Genomic DNA, 20,763 nt, shown 5'->3' on the forward strand with positions numbered 1-20,763 from the left:
GGCAAGACACTTCAATGTTGACTTAACACATACCTTTGGGTCCGGGATGAGATACGGGAGTGATACCTCTACACGACAAGGCGGTTGCCAGTTGAACGACAGAGGTTGGCAGCACCGGGACTGAACAAGCCCCCTTGGGCATTGCCAGGGGCCCCGGATTTGTGTTGGACTCAGCCGGGCTGTGGTCATACCGTGGGATTCGGTAGCTTGTGGGAGCCCATCAAAGGAATCTGGTTAACGGTGAACACGGGCGGGAGGTGAGCTTGCCTTATAACGCTTGGGCGCCATTTCTGCCGAGCGTCGTAGGACTGGCTCGCTAGCAGTCTGCTTCAACCAGTAGGTTAACTGGAAGGCACTCAGGACTTGGCCCGGCCCCGCAGTGGGCGTATTCCACTCCCTCAGAGAATGGGTTTTACTTCGCTTAAGCGAGTCAGAATTAGGGGACAAATTCCGACGGTGCACCGTGCGTACAATAATGTACTGAGGAACTACGGGCGGGGTGCGGCACATTTTCGCGGATTCCATTAAATAGACCAAACGGTCGCGGGCATGCTCTCTATGCATGCAATTAAGCGTGCCAGTAGTAGACCACTAGCAAACAATGTAGGAAATAAAAATGCCATAGTGAAACATATGAAACATGACATAAACTAGACAAGATTGTAGGAAAGAAACCGTGTATACCCACACTTTCACTAGTTGAGTAATGGAAGTAAATTCAAATATATATATTACAGTTTTTTTAAAGTGTGTTCAAACGTTTGCCACATTGAGATTCCGGGATTCGGAATATCCCAAAATTCATATTCTTAATATTTGCAACGGATATAATTATCATTGTCATAGAACAACGGATATTCAGTCATAATTCTTCAGAATAGGTTTCAGTGTTCATGTTAGCTCACTGGTAGAGTGAGGAAATCACAATGTTCAGGTCTTGCGCCCAAGTCCTGTGGAAACGTTTCCCTATTAGTAGAATTGTAGGAATATACTTTACTTCCAGAAATATATTCCGAAAAATTAATGTGTCCTAAGATCGGATGCTTTTTAAGTTAAGGTGAGGGCACAAATATGTGTCCGATATTCTACTGAATTTATTGCAAATTCCATTCTTTTCGTCATGAAAACTATTAGATGGTTGATAAACATATCTCCTTCCCCTACCACCTCTGCTTATATTTTCTGTAACATTGAGGTCTGCTCAACGACTCGGTAACACAATAAAATCAATCTCAACCTGCCGTACGTACCAATGCTGAACCACACGAGAAGTATGTATTGAGAACTGGTCTTGCTAAACTTGGATTAAATCATGAGACTACCTTACTCGTATAGATAGCACGAAGATAATACTGGAAATGGCTAAGTACTAAACAGTCTTTTGATGTCCTTCAATTCTGTGAAGCTGGTGTGCACAGTGAGTGCAAATCGAATCTCAACATGGAACAGACATATGTCCATTCCGTTTGCAAGCAGCAACCTATTCCAGGGTCATATCTGGTGCTTCTCGGATCATACAGAAAACAGGATTCTTCCTTCGATGGTGTGATTCATCTGAGAAGACAGTTGCGAGAAGACAGTGAATTTTGTGTTCAACTGAGGGATTTCCCTTCAGAGCAGACACATGGCGAAGCCTTCGAAGCGGTCTGCGCACTATTAGGAAAGTAAGACACTTGTTTTGGCTGCCTAGACGTGTTTAGTTGGTCTAACCGAGCTTCGTTTACTGATCTCGCATCTTCCGTCTAGGATGACACATTAAGACCACCAATTGCTTGTAAATTACCAGTCTGACCTGTAGCTCGATATTGGCGAATCCATGCCTAGGTGTAGAGGCCGGGAGAATAATTCGCCTACCAGCTGCAATTGCACTATCGTTTTCCAACTCTTATTAGGTAATTACTGTTGAACGTCAGTCCATGGTCTACAATGCTCTGAACTGTGATAAGAAGCAACAAGCAACAGCTAGTAACTGGTAAGTGATTTGTTAGTTATAGGACACTCCTATTGTACGGAATGAATTGTTTAGCCATTCGCGGAAGAAATCTTAAAACAACTCAAGGCATTTAATAATAATAATAATAATAATAATAATAATAATAATAATAATAATAATAATAATAATAATAATAATAATAATAATAATAATAATAATAATAATAACTTTCATAAATTGAAATTAATACATAAGAAAAGCTCTTTTAAAGAATTGAATTGTTATACTGATATCACACATTTATGCATCCTGCAATCAAACCAAGAAAATGCATACACACGTTTGTTCTGTTACGAAAACACAGACTGAAATCAATAACATTCACTATGCCAGCAGAAAGTTTGTTTCATGATTATTAACTCAAGATAATGTTCTTCCTTCCGTGTAACGTGGGTTCCTGTCACCACGGCATGGCGCGTCCTCAGGTTGCGGATCGAGGAGAAGGCCTCTAGATATAGAGGTTAGCTGCGAATATACTGAATAAGCAGTCGCGGACAGACGATTAGGAGTGGTCCTCCAGCTTGGGGGTTTGGGTAAGGCTAACACCCTCATCCTGTAAAAAAAGGTACTTGTTCAGAAACATTCACAAAAGCCTCGGACAAGGACTGATAACTTGGCACGACCTCGGCAAAAGAAAATGGACATGAGATTTGGAACATGGAATATTAGAAGTCTTTATAGGGCAGGCGCGTTAAAATCTGTTACGAGTGAGTTACAGAAATACAGGATGGACCTAGTAGGAGTTCAGGAAGTTAGATGGGAAGGAAATGGGTCTGAGAATTCCGGAAATTTTACGTTCTTTTACGGGGAAGGAAATAAAAATCACCAGTTAGGAACAGGGTTTTTCGTTCACAAACGAATATTACCAGCAATTAAACGGGTTGAATTTGTTACTGACAGACTTTCTTTTATTACTCTCAAGGGACAGTGGTGTGATATTATTGTTTTAAATGTACATGCTCCAACTGAAGATAAGGGTGACGATATAAAAGATAGTTTTTACGAAGAAGTGGAACGGATATTTGACCAACTCCCGCGATACCATATGAAGATTCTATTAGGGGATTTCAATGCGAAGGTAGGACGAGAGGATATTTTCAAACCGTTCATAGGGAACGAAAGTTTGCATAAGGAAAGTAATGACAACGGTGTTAGACTCGTGAACTTTGCAACATCCAAAAACCTAATCGTGAAGAGTACAAAATTCCCACATCGCGACGTTCATAAATACACTTGGACATCACCAGACGGAAGAACACATAATCAAATTGATCACGTTTTAGTAGATAGAAGAAGGCAATCTAGCATAATTGACGTCCGGTCGTTTAGAGGGGCTGATTGTGACACTGATCACTACCTGGTAGTAGCGATAATACGGGAGAGGTTATCGTTCAATAAAGGTAATATTCAATGTCCGAAAACGGAGAGATTTAATTTAAAGAAATTAGAAGCGAGCCATGTAAGAAAGGAATACCAGATTGAAGTTTCGAATAGATTCTCGGTTTTAGAAGACTCGGAGTGCACTAGTGTTGAGGATACTTGGATTGAAATTAGAGATAGCATTAAAAGTTCAGCAGTAGAAAAATTGGGACACGCGGAAATACGTAGAAACAAACCATGGTTCGACCAAGAATGCATTAAACTAGCAGAGAAGAGAAAACAGGCAAAATTACGGTGGCTACAAAATCCGAATGAAACAACTACACAAAATTTCGCAGATATCAGGCGGGAAACTTCCAAAACTTTTAGAACAAAGAAACGCGATTTTTTGAAAGCTAAAATTAAGGAACTTGAAGATAATAGTAAAAATAAAAATATTCGGGACATGTATAAGGGGATTAAAGAATTTAAGAAAGGCTATCAACCTCGTGCTTATATATTAAAGAAAGCTGACGGAACAGTTCTCACCGATACGGATAGCCTCTTAAATAGATGGAAAGATTTCTTTGACGATTTGCTGAACACGCAGCCAAAAACTAATGCGCGTGGAGAAAAGGAGATACACACCGCAGAACCGTATATTCCAGAACCCAATCGAATAGAAGTAGAAGCCGCTATAAAGAAATTAAAGAAACACAAATCTCCGGGTGTGGATGAAATTCCGGCTGAGTTAATTTTAGCTGGAGGCGAAAAATTGTGGAACAAGATACACAAACTCATTCTCCTTATCTGGAACAAGGAAAAATTGCCACAAGAATGGAAAGAATCAATCATTGTTCCAATTCACAAGAAAGGCGACAAAACTGACTGTAATAATTATCGAGGCATTTCTCTTCTGTCAACATCCTATAAAATCCTTTCAAATATTCTATTAGCAAGACTGACCCCATACGCAGATGAAATTATTGGAGATTATCAGTGCGGATTTAGACGAAATCGATCAACTATTGACCAAATATTTACCATTCGCCAAATACTCGAAAAAAAGTGGGAATACAATACGCCGGTACATCAACTATTTATTGATTTTAGAAAGGCTTACGATTCGGTTAGGAGAGAAACATTGTACAACGTTCTTACAGAACTTGGAATACCGAGAAAGCTAATTGGATTAATTAAGTTATGCTTAAGTGAATCCCAAAGTAAAGTCCGGGTAGGAAAATTTTTGTCCACGAGCTTTCACGTCGAAAATGGCCTGAAACAAGGAGATGCGCTGTCGCCATTATTATTTAACTTTGTGCTGGAATACGCTATAAGGAAAATCAAAGATAGCAACCAGGGCCTAGAGTTGAACGGCATTCACCAGGTTATGGCATATGCTGATGATGTAAATTTAATAGGGGAGGATAGGAGAACAGTAGAAATAAATGCAGAGATCTTATTAAATGCTTGCAGGGACATGGGTTTAGAAGTAAATGCAGAGAAAACTAAATACATGGAAGTGCGTCGGGACCGTAATACTGCAAATTGTGGAGGCGTTAAAATATTAAATAATACTTTTGATAAAGTGGATACTTTCAAATATTTAGGATCAATATTAACAGACGAAAATCATATTCACGAAGAAATTAAATGCCGACTAAAAGCAGGGAATTCGTGTTACTATTCGATTCAAAATCTCTTGTCGTCGCGAATTCTGTCGAAGAATTTGAAGCTTAAAATATATAAAACGATAATCATGCCTGTTGTTCTGTATGGTTGCGAAACATGGTCACTTACTCTGAGGGAAGAACATAGACTGAAAGTATTTGAGAACAAGATCCTGAGAAGAATATTCGGACCCAAGAGGAACGAGAATGGGGAATGGCGGAAACTTCATAACGAGGAACTACATAGTTTATACGGTTTACCCAACATTGTTAGGGTCGTCAAGTCTAGGAGGCTTAGGTGGGCAGGCCATGTAGCTAGAATGGAAGAAAGTAGAAACGCTTTCAAAGTCTTGACTGGAAGACCCATAGGAAAACGACCATTAGGAAGACCTAGGCGCAGATGGGAGGATAATATTAAGATGGATCTCGCAGAGATAGGAATACAAAGTAGAAACTGGATGCAGTTAGCTAAGGATAGAAGTCAGTGGAGAGCTTTTGTGAACGCGGCATTGAACCTCCGGGTTCCATAGGCCATAGAGTTAGTTAGTTAATGTTCTTCCTTACTAGAATTACTAATGTATAGTAAAATGGTTCACTTTCCGTGTCTCAACGTAATATTATTTTACAAATATAAAGGTTGGCCATTTGTGTGTGGTTGTTAAAAATAACACGATGTCGAAGTCTTTTCTTTCTAAAACAGAACCACAAGAACACAGTTTCAGGACCTAGTCCTCATATCCAACATTTGAACTCAATCCCTCTACTCGTTTCAACATTAACATGACATTTGTACACCTTTTCTAAGTTCTATCTTCGCGCTTTGCCCTTATTTATCTCGCATATTCTATATGGTCTGCAACTAAACACAGTCTTTTGCTCTGTTTCTTTTGGTGCTGAATCTAGAGCTAACAATAATTTTCAGCAATTGCATTTACCAAATCAGAATGCTCCCTTTTCAGATGTTATATTTAGAACGTAATAATTACTTGTGTCCTGAAGTGATTATATAAAAATGTACGCATAACTTCTTTATTAAAATGTAATTATTTTATAATTAGTTACGCATTGAAGAAAATAGCATGACTTAGTAAAAGGTCTACTAAACGGAATCGAACAAATAATTTTACGATTACGAAGAAATATAACTGAATTATCAAGACAATGCCATTCATATCCATTGCTGTTGTTTCTTACTCCTTTATCTTTTATATTTTACTATGGAGGCGAGAACTATATTCACATCTTCCATTTCATTGTAAAATCTTCATTTACGCATGAAAACCTAAATTACAAAACGAACATGCGGTGACATGAATATATAGTATTGAAATATGTTATTTTTAATTATGTAAATTCATATTAGTTTGTTCTACACTTAAGACATTTAAACATGTCTTACTATAATTAAAAGAACAAACACATCGGCAATTTTTTTCAGATTGTGAAGTTTGTATTGGAGGTTCAATCTTGACATAAGCACCCCGGACAAAAAATTAGTCACCCTGCGCGAGAGCAAGGCTGCGTTGGCAAACAAGTACATATGGCGTATTAGTCGAATCACATGGCCAAACATACATACTCTGCCTCGAGGCGATCAGAAGGCATTACTGTGGAGTGACACAGAACCGATCGAAGCGGTGTGTCTGCGGCAAGATGGGAAGAGCGCGGACTTGACGAAGTGGCAAAAAGGGACAATCGTATTTGGCCGTGCCCATGGGCACACTGTGATGGTAGTTGCCCGATTTGTTGGTGTTTTGCTGCGGACTGTTCAACGTGTCTACAAGTATTGGTGTAACACACGTGGCCATGAAACATGACGCCAGAACTGTGGTCGGAAAAAGATTCTCAAAGATCGGGCCCGAAGACGACTTTCCAGGCTTGTGAATCGAAATCGCTTCCAAACCTGCCAGGAATTACTGCTGTCCGTGAATGCAGGCCCAGTCCAATCTGTCAGCGAGAGAACATTGCGACGGGAACTGCATGCAATGAACATATGTGATCGGGTACCTCGGAAAAGGCAACTGCTCACACATGCACATAAAGTTGCTCGTCTGTAGTGGGCCAATAATCATCAAACGTGGACAGTAGCAGTCTTGCACCGTGTCATATGGTCTGACGAATCATGATTTTGCATGTATTCGAATGACGCCCGGCGTCGTGTCCACCGACGTCCACATGAAGCATTTCATTTGCAGTGTATGGAAGGTCAGGTGCAGGCCGGGAGTGGGTCTGTCATGTTATGGGAGTGTTTTTCGTACTATGAGGTTGGCCCACTCATTGAGGTGTCCACAAACATGAATAAGCACGTTTACCTCAACATCTTGGTCGAGCAGGTGTTGCCCTTCAGTCACTTTCTTCGGGATGACTTTGCTATAGTCACCCCTATTTTTGAAGACGACAACAGCAGGGTTCACAGAGCTGGACACATATGTGACTGGTTTGAGGAACACTTAGGTACCCTGCCACACCTCGAATGGCCGGCACAATCACCGGACCTCAACCCAATCAAGCATCTGTAGGGCCAGTTGGAACAGCGAGTGAAACGTCGACATCAGCATCCCCGACGTTTGGTGCAATTGCATGCTCTTATCCTCCGTTGTAATTTCAACTGGATGTGATGGCCTTGAATACCCTTGTGGACTCCCTTCCCGACCGCGTCCAGGCGGTTATCCAGGCCAGGGGTGACGATAAACGGTATTAACGTAAGTACCAAGGGGATGACTAATTTTTTGTCCGGGGATTTTATTTTGTTTACTGTTTCTCTAACCAATACCCAAATTTGCACTTACAAAATTTTTGCCTTAAAACAGCCACAATCAATCCGTACATTCTTTTGCTAGTAAAGTGTGCGAAAAATGGAAGAAAGAACTTGTAACAAATATGAACATATAGAAATATTTTCTAAAAGAAAAAGGAGAAGCAGTTACCCGGGCAGTAACTTGAACCTGGGCACTTTTTTATAGCTGCCGACGCGCTAACCATTAGACTACCAATTCAAACTTATAAATTTTGGTTTGTTCGCGTTGTATTTACAGTGAGGACAGGCGACATTCGAACAAGATGGTTACGAAGCCAGTACCTAAATTTTAAAGATATCTAGGTATTACACATACAACAATTCCTTCACAAACACGTCTCGATGGGGGACGAATCCACACTGTGGAAAGAAAGAAATAAAAGCGTAAAAGTACATTACGATACCTAACGTCCACTAATCTATGCTCACTAATTTAATATAATATACCAATAATGCAAACAAGGAATTATTAATTACAAATATGAACATATAAAAATATATTTTGAAAGAAAAAAATATGTCATAGCAGCCGATGTTTCAACACAGGTTGTTTTATTCAGCAATCCGACACCGTACCAACATATCCAAGTGAGAAATTGCAAACTGCGTTTGGAAGTTTGATTTATACTGCATGTGTGTTACGCAGAAACGCTACAACATATCATTTTCGCATTGATTTCTGGTGCCCCCACCTCCATCAAGACCTAGGATTCGTTTCGTACATCTATTCTGTTAATTCTGTTAATTCTGGATCAATTTAAAATATATGTTGCTGCAACTGCAAGTTCTCATGATAATGGATTAACTCTTGCTTGATATTGATCTACAGATCAAAAGCGTTTTAAGACACTGGGAGAGAATGAACCATCGACGCCTAAAGGCAGTTATAAGATTCAAACTTGAAATGGAACAGGGATAATCCACTTCAAGTTGCAAATTTAAGAGCTAATTTAACAACACGCGTATTATGATCTGTGTAGCTAACTGGATAGCGTGTGAGACTCTCTTTCTTGAAGTGCTTTGTTCGATATCCGTCTATATTCGCTTGAAGGAATTAAGCATTGTAAATAACGTACGTGAAATAGATTTATCCCATAAAAGAAGAACCCGAGACAGAGAGAGAGAGAGAGAGAGAGAGAGAAATAAAATGAAATCTTTGAGTTTTACGTCCCACGATTATGCCGATTAGGCTAAAGGAGACGGTGATGATGAGTAATAAATGAAATGGTGGAATGAAGAAAGTGGGAGGAAACGACTCGAGAGAGAGAGAGAGAGAGGGACAGGGTGAAATATCAAGACTTTTTATTCTTAAGCGTTAAAGTTGCATTCATTCCCATGTCTTTCGCTTTTGTCGTTCCCCTCATTCCCTACTGTTTCGCTTTCCACGCTTTCTCTGACCCTACTAGATGCAAATTATTACTTTCATTTTCTTTGCATCATACTGTATTGGAACATCCGCTTATCTATCTCGTAGTTATCTTAGTGATGCTGATCTTTCCTGCTCCAAATGGAGGAATATATATATTATCATATTCAGGAATACACATTCTCATGTTCAGGAATAAATTCACCCGACGAGTTTTAACTTACCCTTCTATGTTGCTAAAAGACAACACTGGAAATTAAAGAACTTTTGTTAATTAAATTATTGACTATATCAAAATTACGAAAAATAAGAAGTATTTCGAGACGACTCTTTTACTTACCTGAGCTGTTAAATTATAACATATTTCAACTTCGTAACCAAATTCTTCGAGACGAGATCCAAAGTTTAAACTATCTTTTTCTCCGAAATCTCTACTTTCCATCTCCTTGAATTTGAAGTTATTTATTATTAATGCATATCCTCTCGGATTTGAATTTACCTCATATTGCTGAAAATGAATACAAATAAAATATTAGTTGCAGAAATTATTAGCGTTTTATTGGTAAATAATATTGAAAGATGAAAGAAACGCCAATTAATAGAATTCATCCAAACAACGGAATTATGTCAGTAAGAGTAAATCTGCATGCATAGTTTTCGAGAAAATATACAAAGATGAAACTGTTTTTATCCTTAAAATGGTGGTCTACGATCAATTAATATTAAACTAACACTGAAAAACATTCTCATGAAGGTTTTTGTTATGACACTAACAATAGAACACTTCACACTATGATTATTGAAATGACGCTCAGCATTTTCCGTAACACAAACTTTATTCCTTAAAGATGAGATATTTGTATATCAATAGATGGCATTGAGATAAACAACATGAAACCCTTGAGTGTAAATTCTTAGTCGTTCTTTAAAAAAAAAAATAATTGTAATTTTTTAGTCTCATTGTCAATAATATCCGTAATGGGTAGATTTTATTCTTCCGAGAAAGATTGTTTATTTCTTTTTGAATATATAAGGAATACACTGTAAACTAGCTGATTCTTTGGATTGTTTTTTGTGTTTTCCTAAGGCTGACACGCCACCCTAGGTGTGACGTCCGAATCATAAAAGTGGCACACGTGCTCCTAAAAGTCATGTCCATAATATTGAGAGTGACACATAAGTAGTAAGTCCTTCACTTGAAAGCACTTTGTAATAAATTGCATTATTAGTACTGTATCTGGACGATATCATGTCGATTTTCCAGGGCTTTACGATATGCGGTGCTCGAAGTATGGTACGGTAAAATTAATACCAAGTAGAATTGGTAAAGCTTATGAAAGAGTACACCCATTTTGGTACCTATTGGATATAGCATAGTTTACATATTTTTCAATCCTCCACATAGTAGAGCTTGTAACCAGAATTAGTTACTTTTTGTTCTATTTTCGGCCTCTTTTCGACTTCTATTAAATATAGAATACATTACATATTTTCCAACTCCCATTTAACATAGTAGAGGTTGTAACCAGATTTTGTTCCTTTTTGTTCTCCTTTAAGCCCCCTTTTCCACCCCTATTGAATATGGTATAGATTACATTTTTAACCAACTTTCTCCCAACTCATATGTAGCATAGTAGAGCTTGTAACTAGATATAGTACGATCCCATTTTAATGCTGATAAAAGAACATAGCCCCTTTTCAGCTCCTCTTGAATATGGCAGAGATTATATGTATATTTTTCCAGCCCTTTCCTTCAACTCCTACGTAACATAATAGAGCTTACACAAGAAAGACTACGATTACTTTTTAAACCCAATTATATATACCAGAAATTGCACAGTAACCTAAGGTAGTCTATGACCACCTTTCAACCTCTTACAAGCAGAATTTCAGTATAAGGGCAGTAAATAGTATTCTTATAATTTTGTAAAAAGGAATAAACACACTTTTGAGCTCCATATTTAACATAGTATGAGATATTATGAAATGGTACAAGTGTGAGCATTTTAACTCAATATTTATCAGTAGAAATCTAGGCTAGAGTACGAGCAAATTTTCAACCCCTATTTAACGCCAGAGAATTTTCTGAAAGACTACATACACTATTTTAACCCCTACTTAACGAAAAAATATAAAGAGATTGTGAACACATATTTCCACCCCTTTTTAACATAGAAAGATTACGTTACCAACAAAGAATATGCAAGTTTACGAAATTATTTTAAACCCCGATTTAAGATAGCAAGAAAACAGTGAAAAATTTTTACAGTCAATATCTAAGATAGTAGAGCTCACACAAGAGAGGTTATGACTATTTTTTCATCCCAATTTAATATAGCATTAGTAAATGTTGCTTACACAAGAAAGGTTATGACCACCTTTTAATCCCTACATGCAGAAATTAGAGCACATTTGCTGACTTTGAATTCTAAGGTCAAATATTTAACCATGTATAATTCGTAAACGGAAATAACATATTAAAATTCGTTTTTTACATTTATCAATGCAACGTTCACTACTATGCACCACAAAGTTGTATCCTAGATGCCAAAGTTCAAATATTCAACCATGAATAACACTTAAACGGTACAGCATGTTCAAATTCTGTTTGCAGTTTTAGTATAAGGGCCTAATGATTTTGTAAATAGGCCCTGACCTCGAGTCAACCCTTATAAGAGTATGACACCCTTGTCTAACCAATTTAACATAGCCTAGATTAGACAAGAAAGCGCGCACATCGCCGTACACGAAGTCCATGTGAACGGCGTTTTTAACTGGACGTAATAATTTTGTGTTCTCTTTTACGACACCTTTTTCCAATCCTATTTAACATAGCAGCTCGCTTTCATTTTGACCCTCTTTTTCTGATATCTATTTAACAAAGCAGAGATTACATAATAAAGACTATGACTCCTCTAACGACCCCTATGTAACGTACCAGAGATTACATATGAATTAATATGTAATTGTTTTTTGAATACCTATTAAACATAGCATAAATTATACAGCCATTAAAAGTATCACGGCCTATTTCTTCAACTCCTAAGAAATTCATCCTCTAGCGTCTCTTTAAGAAAAGCTTAATACAGGTAGAGAAGTCAAATGTAATATATTCGCAGTCAAGAGTCCGAAATAAATTGAACTGAAACCACGTCAAAGAGCGTGGGCTAGTTTCATATGAGAGCCTCTATACAGGAGGACACCCACCTCATCCCACCCTGAATTTCAGATTTTGGGGACAGTAAGACTGATTTAGAAACTCTTTGATAAGCTAATTCCAACAAAACAAGTATAAGGTCATCATACCGGATAAATACGGAGGAAATACAGATTATTAAAACAGGAAAGTTGCTTAGTCACAATTTCCAGAATTTTAAGCCGGCTCAAAACTCAATGTATAGCCACCTTTCGAATCGTTGGGTAAAATAGAAAGAAAAAAAACTAAAAGAAAGAAGAGAGCAGCAATATAGGCCAATGGAAATGGATTATAACTGATCAAAATCCATATTTATTCGGTATAAGGAATTCCTATTTGCTCTGTTGGACCTTTCTCATTAAAATGTTTCTAAACCTGTATCTCTGCCCCCAAAATACGAAATTCAGGGTAAAGGGACAGATGACCTCTAAAAAACACCTTTCTCTAGCAGCAATCATAAAAACTCTAGATTGCACCTTGTCACGTAGTTTTCTTTGTTTCAGTTCGGATTCGTCGTTGCGAAGATATGACGTTTTCCGTTGGTGTATTCTTTGTGACACACCCTGCATTTATTTGACTTAATTATGCATATCTGACTATGGCATTCGAAACGTGGTTTGTTAATCTTTCCCACGCTCTAGCGTACCTAAATTAATGTTAATACCTTCAATTTATGAGCAGAGAGGGCGAAATTAATCCATATGCTGCCCCGTTTGAGAAACGCTCTAGTCTAGCAGTTGTCCTATAAAAGTGTAGCTCATACCACGCTCTTTCACGTGTTTTTTGTTTCATTTATTTTGGACTCTTGGCTACGAACATACTACATTTGCTAAGCTAAAACGAACCTTTTAGAAAATTAACCTCGATCAATTGTGCTCTGAGCGACCCATATCTAAAAATATATTTTTTAAAAAAAGCTATTGGAAGTAAATTTTTCCTGCAACCCAAGTTTGTACAAAACGCATAAAATTATTTTGTTTGTTTAATTGATTACAGTTTTGTATTAGTAGAAAGGCCATATGAGACAGGTGTTGTTGTTTAAAATGTTATCCGTATGAATCATTTTGAAATTTTACGTCGGATCGCAGTCAAAATCTACAAAACAAATTCCAGACATATCAAGCATCTACCTTCAAACTTTAATGTTAAAAGATCTAAAAAGCGCCCTGTAGAGTGATACTTGCATGCATATAGACGAACAAATATAGATGAAGTCGTTCCAGGAGCCTCACTAAGTTTGGCAATGATGTGGCAGTAAATATCATGTGTTGGTTTATGAATACAACAAAAAACACTTTTCTTTTATTTATTTTTTAAATATCATTTCTACAAGTAGTCCAACCTTCGACTACGACACTTTCTTGCAGGTTAACTGATAAGCATTTAAACAATGTAATAAATGCTACAAACAAGGGAAAACAGAGAAAATAAATTCGGATAATCAAAATGATCTGTAGCCATGAGAAATGAAAACAATCACAGGGGAAGAAAATAGCCTTTTGAATGGGGAGTACTTTTTGACAATTTTCTTTCCCTGGCAGACATTTTTTATAAGAGTAAAATACAAATAAACATCTGTTTAATAAAAAGCCTTGTAAAATACACGTGTTTAAAACAAAATGTTTAAAACGTACATAAAATTTGTTTTAATCTAAATCAGATTTTTTAAAACATGTTTAAATCATTTGTTTTAAACATTTTATTTAAAAAAACAACCCTGGTTGATAGTAATGACGTTTCAAAATTTTGATTCTGTGTAACGAAGTACGTCGAATCCATACCCTGGAATACGATACACAGATTTTTTTCTGTGTGTATATTGCTGTGTAATCGTTGTATTTATCAACAAGGGCTTTTAAATGTGTCTGTGAGTTATTTACGTGTAAGTATGGAAACACTGTAAGATTTTCTCTATAGAGGGTTTTCCTTCCTGACGAGATCGTTAGAGAAATGGGTATTAGACCACATTAAAATTGGTATTTCACATAAAATGGTGGATGTGCTTATTATCTGTGATTGACAGCTGTTAAAGTGTTACTCAAATTGGGAATTGGACCAAATGGGGACTAAATCAGTAAGCCCAGCCTCTTTTTCTATACCGTAACTTCTCAACGAAACCAGTAGTAATTCTAGGAATCGTGCGCTTACCGTGAATTCAATAGTAATTTCAGATGCGAAAATTTTTGGAATCAGAGAAAGTGCTTGAGCCAACTTCTCGCGCATCCGGGAATTTTCTGACAAGGTTTAACAAAAGTGTTTCCAATAAATATGGTGCTGTTATAGCAACATTTGTTCTTTTAACGACAATCATTTCACCCCTATTAAACAATCTGTATGGAAGAGATAATAAAGCAACATGACTTTCTTATTTTAAGAATGTTGTCTTCCATCGTTACTGTTTGAATGCCGTCCAAAACAGATTCCAGAAAGCAGGAAAGACGAAAAAGTTTTTAAAAAAATGACTGGCGTTCTTTAAGCAAATACCGATCGAAATATTTTGTATGTCTTCATCTATTACCAAAGGTAATTTTATAGGATGACACATTGTCTTCCTCAATTCTCCGAAACTGCAACTTATTTAGTCTATTTTTCTGAGATGGTAGCTGCCAAGTGCAGGACGAAGTCGATAGTTGAAGTTCAGTTTCCTACGGAAGGGACGTTTGCCTAAAACAATGTTATATTGACTGATATTGTTGTAATCATTTTAGAGTTAGCTATATGCACTACGTAGCTTCGCCATGATTATATAGTTGACGTATACCTCTGTGGCAAGAGAGAGTAGAGATCGATATGTACTTTGAATCCTACGTTAAGCTGCGGTTCTATCTTTCATGTGACCTTGTTGTTGAAATAGATTTTAACTCGAAACGAATAATCAAACCATTTACCCCACAAAATAAAAGATGAGATGTTAATTATAGTAACGAATTAAGAAATGTAAAATAGTAATAATTTCCACTTTCGCCATCCTTTTAATGTTAATACTTCTTTTCATGAGGTCGTAGTAGCTCAGCGCTAGAGTGTTTATCTGTGGAACATGAGGTCCCTGGTTCGATCCCAGATGTCCTAAAAGGGGCTCGATAAACATCATGTGCACTGATTTTCTCAGTGTCACGCGTTTTCTCCCCTGTCTTTCATTCCATCATTATCTCCCACTTCCTTAGCCTTGGATCATAACTGTGGGAACTTGAAATCTTCTTTTCCAGACAAATGAGCTATTTGGTAAACATATGTAGACCTTAAACTAGAACTAAGTTCGGAAAGCGTAAATGTAATAGAGTCAACTCTGTTAACTTTAAAGTGTTGTAACAAAAGAAATACTGACCAAAGCTTAAAAACATTTTAAACTGTGATTGTCACAGTTGCGGATATCCACCATATTCTTCATCAGACACTATTGTGTCTATAATATCTATAAAATGTCTACATAGTATCTGATGAAGGGTATGGTAGATATCCGAAACTGTAACACATCATAGTTTATAATTCAGTGTGTGTTTAAACTTTCACTCAGTATTTCCTTTATTACAATATAAAATGAAAAACATGGATAGTGTTGTTTCCAAGAGTTGTGTATGCAATTGCTGTGGTTGTCAGCTAAGAGTGGACTCATGGTTAAATATAACTATTTCAGAAAAAAAACTGTTGGGACGTGTAAAAAAATTCTCTTTAAAAAACTTGGTACTCATAAAGGCAGATTTGTAATTTTCATACTCAGGCTTCTAGTAAGGATTGATACAGTACAAAGAAGTATTATTCTATTTGCATGCTGCCCCAAATATCAGTAGTTGTTTTCAAACCTTACTCAATACTTCTGAACTTTAATACACCCTCCCCTACGTAAACCAATTGGTTTAAAAAATGTTCTTGTATAAAAATTTTATACTTTACATCTAATCATTTGGTTATTGATTTAACTAAAAGTTTTACCACTACAGAGACTAAAGACATTTTTAAATGTATAAGATTGATAGCCACTAAGCGAACCTTTTAAAAACATGAGCGGATGTGTGAGAAGAAATAAATCAAAAGCTGGGTTTCAATAAAAATCAAGACTTTTAACACGGTAAATACATCACAAAATAGTTAGAATCTTACACATGTGAGAATACGATAACATCTTCTAATATTACGTAACATATTAGTACACGGCTCAACAGAATTCTCGAAAATGTATTTTAAAGATTAGTTGATTCCGTAATGTGTCATCTGTATATGATTCAGAATGCGAATTCAATTTTTAACCATTTTATAAAGAAAGAGGTGTTCAATTCCACCTGACTCATATACAGGGTGTAACATAAATGCATGGTCAAAAGTGGGGGTGCGGTGGCTCAGTGGTAGAGCGTTCACCTATGGTGTTTGCGTTCCCTGGTTCGATCTCACCTCGCGCCGTGTGGACAAACATAGTGCTCGTGGGTTTTCTCGGTTTTTTCCGTTTCGTCCCACTTTCTTCATACCACCATTTCATTTATTTCTCATCATCACCGTCTCCTTTAGCTAAACCGGAATAACCCTGGGAACTAAAACTTATAGATTTCATTTCATTTGCGTGGAAAAAAATGATGAGGTGGTTGCCCAAATCCAAAGAAGTAAAATTGTTCCTATAAACATAGGTGCAATGCCGCTTCGTTTCTGAGATACAGAGTGTTCTGATGACGGGTCCCTCCAATAGCTCACTATGGGAAAGGGAATGGAAATATTGAATATTATAGGAATAATACAATCAAGTGGAATTATGCCTGGGCGAATACATTTACACTAACACAAAGAATTATACTAATCAAACTTTGAAGTTATTTTGTTGTCAGTGTTTCCAACGTAGTACAACATGATACAATTTTTCCTATTGTGCTCAGTTAATTGACTTCACACTTGAACACCTCGTCTTTCGAAAACGAAGCGGAATTTGTCCAATGATTACGAAAGTTTTGGTGTCAGTAATCATATACTAACGTGTGAAATCTAGTGCTATTTCAAAATGTAACGCTTTGTACCAGGTTGCCAGCACTAATCACACAATAACCTCAAATGTTGATTAGTTTCATTCTCTATGTTAGTATAAATATATTTAGACAGGCATAATTCCACTTGATGGTATTATTCAGCATCGGCCACATGTTTATAAAATATATTTTTATTTATTTGAATGTCCGAAATTACCTCGTCACTTTTAGCCATATATTTATGTTACACCCTGTATATCGGGTATTCGAACAATTGCGCCAACATACTAAGGAGCACTATTCTGAAGTCAAAACAAAGCGAAAATTATATAATGGTATACAGTGGCGTATTTAGGGGGTGGCTTCCGGGCTTAAGCTCCCCCCCCCGAAATCTTACTTAGTATAGTACTCTTTCTCTACTCTCAATACTCTTTCTTTCGCATCGACCCGAAAAGGGTCGATGGAGATAAGAGAAGATAGAGCTTCACAATCGTTCTTTCAACTTCAATCTAGTGTACCATTCTGCTCTTGTATACAAGTGGATTATCTTGCAACGGATACAAATCAGCGTTGTGACCGATATTCAAATCTAACTATAGGAATCCTGATTAACAAACATTATAAAATATCTAGTTAATTCAAGGTGTTGATAGTGATACTCTTCGGAGAGAATTCCTTGTGGACGATCCTTTAGAATCGAGTTTAACAATGACCAGAATTTTGATTTGTTTATTCTGCAAGCTCACTTTCCTCGGTTTCAGATAACGCTGGTCATTCATTCCAATCTCAGACGGTTTGCGAGTGACGTCGAGCTTCTTCGTGGCTAATCGGTTTGCGTACGCGCCTTTGTCATGGATGATCCGGGTTTGATTCCCGGCGGGAGCTCATTTTGTTCGAATTTCACGTTAATCAGTAGATCAACATCTCATATTGCCTCGATGCTGAACGGGATGTTAAAATTAACTCAACTCAGCTTTGTGAGTAACCGGTACTTAAAGCACTCTGTTTCGTCACATGTTACAAGTTCATATAAATTCTGGAGGTATATAAGCATTTCTCTGTTCTGTCTCATGTATGATTTTAATTGTCAGCTAATTAAATACTTCTATGTGTTCTGTTGCACCCCGTAGAGGTGTGTAACCAAATGTGTACTACACACGAAGGGGAGCAATCAATTGGAGTCATAAGGTAGTTTGAAAAGTACCAAAAGCTATGGCATTATACGGTACAAAAGGAATAACTGACGTTAGAACGATTTATTGAACATTTGATATAGTGCGATACAGACACGAAATACAAAGTTTCTTCTGTCGACGGATCGAGATGGTGGCGTAGTTTCGCGCAGAGATGGTGATTTTTCCTAACCCTCCCTCACCCTCACCCTCAATTGACGCCCCTCACCCTCACGCTCCATCACACTCATACTCTATTGACGCCCTCCCCTCATCCCCCATTGACGTCCTCACACCCACTCTCCATTGACGCAATCCCCTCATCCTCCCTCACACTCACCGTCCATTGACGTCCTCACACTCACCCTCCATTGACACACTGCCCTCACCCTCCCTCACACTCACCCTGCATTGACGCCCCCACACACCCTCCATCACACTCACCCGCCACTGACGGTCTCCCCTCATCCTCCCTCACACTCACCCTCCATTGACGCCCTCCCCTCACCCTCCATTGACGCCCTCAACTGCACCCTCCCTCACACTCACCCTCCATTAACGCCCTTATCATTACCCTCCATTGACGCCCTCACCCTCGTCCTTACTCACACCCACACTCAAATGACGCCTTCATACTTAACCTCAAGCAACTAAATTAATCAGAACACGACAAACTTAAATGTGCCCAATATAGTACGTGTAAAATAGTACGTTCGTGTAATTCCCCTCTAAGCTGTGGACATTTCAAAAAAGGTAAAAAAAAGAGTTACTTTTTATGGTAAATTGGTGTTCCAAGTCTTATCTTCCTAACTTCAGAAATCTGGGAGATACAGTTCCTTGGGAAAAAAAACTAACACTTACTCTTTTAGGATACACGTTTCCGAAAATCCTCCCTTACCCCTTGTTTTTGTGACAAATGGAGCATTTTATGTAAATTGCACATTCCTCCCTATAGAAATATGGTGTGGCTGATAATGAGTCACTCACTTCTACTGTTCTATATAATAGCATAGTATTGTTATTATTACTGAAGATTTGAAAATCAAATGCTGCATCTGAAATCCCAGAAAAAGCCAGACAAAAAGTACGTATGAGAAACAAGCGGGGGTGGGTCCGGACCTCAAGGACCCACCCCCTGCGTACGTCCTTGGCTATGCGCACAAAACATCCACATTTTTTTTAGAAATAAAAGGGACCGCGGTGGCTCAGTGGTAGAGTGTTCACTTCTGTTGCGTGGGGTCCCTGGTTCGATCCCAGCTCGCGCCAAGTGAGCTTTGTGATGAACACACACCCTCTGCGTGGGTTTTCTCGGGTTTCTCCCGTTCCTTCCCACTTTCTTCATTGCACAGTTTCATTTATTTCTTATCATCACCGTCTCCCTGAGCTTTGGCGCATAATCGTGGGACGTTAAATTAGATATTTCATTTCTTTAGAAATAAAGCTTGACTTTTCGTGCCTTTCTTAAAGATTAAAACAATCTTAACATAGATTAAAAAACATCTAAAATATTGGTTGCCAAATGCTTGTTGATATTCAACTTTTGGTCAAAAAAACTTAGGAGATGCAGAAAGAAGATATTGAAGTTATGACTTTATATAACACCATATTTATAAATGAAGGACGGAACATACTTCGGATACAAGCAACTTTAAGAACGAATGAAGGCAATTACTCTTCATTATGAAATTCATTCTCAAACTCATAATTTCAGGGAAGCTCAGGCCCCATGGGTGTGAGCGTGATCTGTACGATCATTGACTGTTTGCATCCAACAAGTAGTGGCGTAACTAGGATTTTTTAAAAGGGGACTGAAAAACCATTTTGTGGCCAAGGTACCCAACACTCCAAAATTCCATTGTTTCGGTATTTTAGGTTTATCTTTAATCAAGAACATAACACAATTTGCGAGCCTTTGGGTCAAAAGAATTGTGGTTACTATGTAAATCTTGCACATTTTTAGCAACATAGTCATATTTGTTTTATTCTTTATTAAATTATAGCTATTGTTTCTCAAAATAACTCGACAAGATTCGAGACGAGAGAATGTTCTTCCAACAGATAAAGGTACATTTTTCGAGGCATCACTTTGCACAACATAATTTCGAGGTGAGACAACCTCTAATCTTGTCTCATGTGCATCCCTATTTGCACGAAATAATATTAGAATACAGTAAAATAAGAAAATATTAATTGCCTTATAAAGTAATCAAATCTTAAAAGTCACCTATTTAAAATTTGCCCTGTAAAATAGTTCATATTTTAAG

General features: G+C 37.6%; 1 protein-coding gene across 1 annotated transcript in view; it reads right to left on the reverse strand.

Annotated features, from left to right (window-relative positions):
- Positions 1–20,763, reverse strand: part of LOC145663009 (caspase-2-like) — a 165,010-nt gene that overhangs the window by 79,662 nt on the left and 64,585 nt on the right. Inside the window, exon 4 of the mRNA XM_081729135.1 lies at positions 9,526–9,693. Within this exon, the coding sequence (XP_081585261.1) occupies positions 9,526–9,693 (168 nt within the window). The remainder of the gene's footprint in view (positions 1–9,525; positions 9,694–20,763) is intronic.

The sequence above is a fragment of the Thermobia domestica genome, chromosome 10 (assembly GCF_964235325.1).
Source record: "Thermobia domestica chromosome 10, izTheDome1.hap1.1, whole genome shotgun sequence".
Lineage (NCBI taxonomy): Eukaryota > Metazoa > Arthropoda > Insecta > Zygentoma > Lepismatidae > Thermobia > Thermobia domestica.